The sequence below is a fragment of the Nicotiana sylvestris genome, chromosome 5 (assembly GCF_000393655.2).
Source record: "Nicotiana sylvestris chromosome 5, ASM39365v2, whole genome shotgun sequence".
In the NCBI taxonomy this organism is placed as follows: Eukaryota; Viridiplantae; Streptophyta; class Magnoliopsida; order Solanales; family Solanaceae; genus Nicotiana; species Nicotiana sylvestris.
In genome coordinates, this window is record NC_091061.1 from 179,335,176 (window position 1) to 179,341,175 (window position 6,000).

General features: G+C 38.8%; 1 protein-coding gene across 1 annotated transcript; it reads right to left on the reverse strand.

Moving 5' to 3' along the window:
• Positions 1 to 1,997: 1,997 nt before the first annotated feature.
• On the reverse strand, positions 1,998 to 2,276 carry LOC104218035 (auxin-responsive protein SAUR21-like). The gene has a single exon (XM_009768433.1). It carries the CDS (start codon positions 2,274 to 2,276, stop codon positions 1,998 to 2,000), a length of 279 nt encoding a protein of 92 aa, XP_009766735.1.
• Positions 2,277 to 6,000: the final 3,724 nt, after the last annotated feature.

Here is a 6,000-nt window from a genome sequence, read left to right on the forward strand (position 1 = left end):
CCCTGAAGATACATGGCAGCAGTCGCTACCTTTTTGGATTCCTCCAAATGGCCCACGGCATCGAAGTATTGTTCGATGTCGAAGATGAAGTTTTCCACTTCTTTAGCATCCCGAGATCCGTCGTATGGCTTTGGCTCCGGTATCTTAAGCTTTTGTGGAATGGGGGTGAGGTTTGCTGCACCCCTGATGTGATGATCGCCTTCCCGAAGTAGGCTCTGTAAGGCAGCATTGACAACGTTGAGCTTGTCAGTCAAGTCGTTTATGGTTTGCTGCATGGCAGTTAGTCTGTCTGCCTCATGTTGCTGATGGGCTAAATCGTCGGCACGCTCCTGTTGGAGGTCCTCAAATTTGCCATGGATGTTGGCAGTTTCAATGGCTGCCGTTTGTCGGTCCTCGTCGGAGTCACGACTGATGTTTGCAATGTCATTTTCGGCCTGCCGCATTCGGCGGTCCAGGTCGTCCAACCTTTGCACTAGGTTGTTGCTTTGATCAGGCACCGTTTCTACGATGGGTCGTAATCGGTCAACCGTCTCTTCTAGGGATGCTAGACGCTCCCCATGATTCACCATGGTCAGAAATGGTGATGATGGCAAATGTTTTCCCTCGTCCGATGTCGAGCCTAGGCTCTGATACCAACTGTTACGCAACGCCTTCCTGATGATCTTTGGAAGGGCAACGTAAGGCTAAGCAACCGATGTCAGTGCGGTTGCTGTCCGCCAATGAGGTCCTCGCCGCACGCTAGACTAGATTGTCAGTGCCGTGCGGGAAAACCAATGTCGTGGGCAATTGCGGAAGCTTGAGAGAGAGAATTGAGTTTTGAATGATGATGATGATTTTATTGCTGAATGAAAATGATGATTACAATGATGTGGTGTCGAGGGGGAGAGACACCAGAAAATGCTGATTGAAATGTTTGATTGTTTGGTCCCCCTTAATAATGCTTAAAAAAAATAAACCAACATTACAAGACTAGTCCTAATAAAGCTGTAGAAGCACACTGAAATGAAAATGATGAAAACTAGTCTATGATTACAATGAAAAGGACTTAGATTATTACAAGGAAAAACTAAGTCCGATGGCAGCATCTTTGTCTTGCAGGTCTGCGCGCGCGTTGCTGTGGGCGCGCGCGACACTTGATGTGCTGGCCTGAGGCTGGGCACTGGTGCTTGGCATCAGGGTCTGTGCGCGAGGCGCTGTTGGAATGGGCCTGCAGCTGGGCGCTGGCGAGGCATCAGGATCTGCGCGCGCGGCATTGTCAGGGCGCGCGGCGCTGTTGTCAATGGCCAGCCCTTGGGCGCTGGCGAGAGGCATCGGTGGGGCGACAGAGGCACATGCGCGCTTGTCACTTGGCGCAGCCAAGACCACGGGGCCGACCATGGCGCTAGGCATTGTGAGGCTTGCTAGGCCGCCATGGGGCGCGGCCAAGGGGTCATGGGGCATGTCTGGAAAGCAGCCCATGACAGTAAGTATGAACAAATTCAGACTGTGAAACTGCGAATGGCTCATTAAATCAGTTATAGTTTGTATTATATATCTGGAGATCTGGAGAATGTAAATTTAAGAATTTTATCATACAACCACACAAAGTAGGTCGGAGAGCTGTAAATAGTGATAGTAGTACTTAATTGCTGGTGTCAATAGAGTCAGCAGCATAATTGTGCAAAATGTCAGGCACATCAGTCTACTGAATTAGGAAACATGAACATATAAAAGTATTGAGTCTTCTAATCAAGTGACTTGAAAAAATTTGCTTATATAAAAACTGGCTATATCCATTTGACAGAAGGTTAGTCATTTTAACTAACTTTACAAGCAGAAAATCCTTGTTTTCTAGTACTACTATACAAAATGGTTAAGAAAAAACAAGGAATTTTTTCCCTCATTGTCAAGTCCCACTTAAATGGAAGTGACATCTCTACTCTCTCTCATCTTTCTCATTTGTAAAACTATTTATTTACAAAATTTCATGGGCAGAAGAATTTGCACCATGGTTCTACTCATAATCTCCTCAAGCGGGAGGTGAGATCAATGAACACATCCTCTTTGCAAGGTATTGTGAGACCGCCCATTGAATGATCAAATCCAAACTCTTCCTCAGCTTGAGCTAACATGTCTTGAAATAAAGGCTGGCTCAGGTATGATATTGGCACGACGAATCTCTTCTTTTGGCTCTCTCCTACATATACTGCACAATGTCCTTTTGGAACACCTCCAGTTGTTGAAGTCCTCCTTAGGATTCGACTAGCCTGAATAAATGGAGTCATTTTGATACCCATAGTTTCAATGAATATGATGTAACTGTAAATAATGAAGGAAAATAAAGAACAAGAACTTTGATAATTGCACAAAAATGAAAGTTTTTTGAATGTCAGGGTACTTGTGTTTTGCTCAAATGCTTTGTCTGATTATATATACGTTTATGACTAGTTTCATATCCAATGTTTAGTGGTTAAGAGAAATTGGTGGCTACTGGGGAGAGACAATGTCACATGGTTTTGCCAACTCTGTTATTGTCAAATGACTTAGACCATAAATTTTGTTGAACACCACCACTAGGCCCTACTGCTTCTTATGATTTGGAGCAGAAAAAGACACCCTTAAAATAACACCCATAAGTTTAGAGGTGAGGTGACAAAGAATGCCAGAAGAGAAAGAAAGATAACATGACATGAAATATCACATGCCACCGCCTTCTAACTCTTAGACAAGCACATAGAATTTTATACCATATTCCAATTAAATGAAAATAAGAAAGAAAAATTATATGACTCATTCTTTTCTAGTCCCTTTCGATATGTCTGCGATGTTTTTTTAAGCAACAGAAATACCACAAGAGAAAGAAAGATAACATGACATGAAATATCACATGCCATTGCCTTCTAACTCTTTGACAAGCACTTAGAAAAAAATGCCATATTTGTGGAATAACAACAAAATTCTCATAATCCAATGAAATGAACTTGTCTGCTATTTTCATCAATTCAATAACAAAGAAAAACTATATGACTCACTCTTTTCTAGTCCCTTTCAATATGTCTGCGATATTTTTATTTTTAAATTCTACTTTAGCTTAGCCCATATGTTGTTATTATGCACATAAAAAGGGAAGAAATGCATTAACTTCTTTTCTTCAATTGCAGAACTAGACAACCAGCCATATCCACAATTCATTAGGTCCCATATTCAACAGCAGCACATGATTCTGCCTTGCCTACCTAACTCAGGTTGACAACTTTAGCTACAATTCAAATGCAATCTCTAGCCTCAACTATAAATGAACTGCTTCCATGAGCCAATTTGATCATCAAGCAGATAGCAATTACTCAAACCTTTTATAAAGGAACCAACTCTTTTTTCTTTCCTATCTTCCAAAGAAATCAATATGGTCAGTGTTAAGAAACTGATAAAAATGGCAAGGAGATGGCAGAAGTTTGCAGCTAAGCAAAGGAAGAGGATTTCTTTACCAAGATCAAGTTACAATGATGCAGAAAGCTGTAGCACATCATCTTCTATAGTTGGCAAAGGGCATTTTGTGGTCTATACAACTGATCAAAAGCGATTTGTAGTTCCGTTGGCTTATCTGCAACACGAGATAATCGGAGAACTATTGCACATGTCTGAAGAAGAGTTTGGACTTCCAAGTGATGGCCCTATCGCATTACCATGTGATGCACTATTCATGAACTACATTATATCACTCATCAGAAGAGGTGTATCTGCCGATCTTCAGAAAGCGTTGCTTGTATCAGTTGCTTCGAGCCGATGCTCATCAGCTTCATTTCTTCAAGAACAAAGAAATCCTCAAGTGCTAGTTTATTGACCTATGATAAGTTTTGTAGTAGCCTAGTAGATACAAACTACTCCACGAGTGTACAGCATATTAAAATCTCAATTATTCATCAGAAATCTATATTCTTGTCTCTAAACTCTTTAATTATCTGATCATTTAGGAGAATCTGATTCTTTTATTTGCATTCTAGTAGTCCTATAATTCGAACTGAAATCCACTAACAATGACAGCACTTAGTGACAATGAATGAACAGAGAATATACAATATGAATCATAAATTTTATGTGGTCAATTTTGGGACCAGCCTAGAAAATTTTCACAAAACAAGCAGTGAACAACAATAAAGTAGGTATCAAATCTTTTTGATTTTAGAATATTACAACATCACAGAACTTTAATATTCTAACCAATAGGGTTATAGATTTCTGTAGGCCGCGCACCCTTAATATCCAGATCGTGGCATAATCAAATGGATAAGGTGGTAGTCGCAGTTAGAAAGAAAGTTGTGTCAAAAACCATCTTTTCAAATTAGATAGAGCGCAAACTTCTATACTTAAGTAAAAGTCAAGAACCATTCTTATATCTGTGTTGCAGTAGTTTTTATCACATTTATTTTTCTCAAGGAAACAATATCCCTAAAATGAAACTAATACTTAGCTATGCTGAAATTTTAAGAAAAGGCCGATGTAATATAATAGATGAACCACCAAAATACAAAAGCAGGAGTAGTCAACCCATGTCTGTGGTAGCCTCTTTATGTTTTTCTTTTTTGATCAGTAGTCTGTGGTAGATTGTCATCAAAGGTTAAGCCTAATCAAGAACGACTTTTTGGGGGTAAGATAAGGCAGTTTTGTTATAATTAATACCAAGAAAGTACTGAAAAAGTACAATAGAGGATTACAAGTTCCCCATTACAGCTTTAGCCACAGAGGATGCAAAAGTTCGAAAAGGTGCCACATTTTCGAGCATACTCTCTTTACACCCGAAGTATAAATTCTGCAAACATCGATTCTTTACAAAAGAAATGGGTTGTTACTTTCCTTCAAAACATCTCTTATTCCTCTCCCCCAAAGAAAAGAATAGGAACAAGAAAAAGACTTATTGAATTAATTGATAAAAACTGAACTCTTTGGTTGCTACCCCCTCATTTGTTTCGACACTATCAAACAAAGATTGAGTTCTCTTACTGTTAATGTGTCTTTTAAGTAAAATTTTTGAGTGTTAACTCACAATATTTTCAATTTATGTGTTTTATGTGGCAGAGAATTGGAAACCTTCACTGCCCTATTACTAATCAACTGTGGCAATTGTTCCTTAACATTGTTGGGCTAAGATGGTCTATGCCAGCTACTATTGTTGAGTTACTAAAATCTTGGAACAACACTGGAGACTCAACGAGTCAAAAGACATGGTGGAGACTGATACCTGCATATGGTGGACAATATAGAAGGAGAGAAACTCATGAGTTTTTGAAGACTGATACAAATCCGTTCAGGATGTCAAGATGGACCTGTATTCTTCTATTTCACTCTTGGTGTAAAGAAAGTCTTGTAGAGGATACAGAAACTCTGGTAGACATGTTAGGCCTTTTGTAATTAGGTAGATCAAGATTGATCTACTATTCCCTGTACATATGGTTATGCACTGCCTTGGTGCACTTTTATTAATACAAATGTTACATTCTCAGAAAATATCCTTGTGTCCTTATCTAACAACTTTAATGGAGTGGTTTTCCTAGCACAACTCCAAAGATAACTTTATAGAAAAAGAGGATAATTTTTTAATATTTGAAATAATCAAATAGTGTGGATCATAAAAAAAGACATAAAATTCAATTAAAGTAGTGACATGCCTATGTATTTACTAGATTGATATAAACCTAGGGGCTAGTATGCAGAAAAGGTAAAAGTTGCCCCTCATATTGAAAATAGAGCGATTGTATATTTGTATCCTCTGTTTTGATTTTGGTATAAAAAATCAAAACAAATGGAAGGTTAAGTTTTAATTTTTCTGAAATCTTGGGATTTTTTCACGTGGCCTTTTAAAAAATAAAAAATACCCCTCCCATTGATTTTGGGCAGCCATGTCAGCAAAGAAATTTTAATGGGTTAAAAACACATTTGGACATCGGTTAATTCAGACTTCAGAGGGGCATACTTACATCCCGTTTGGATATAAGAAATTTTTCCTTTTTTCCAAAATATTTTCAC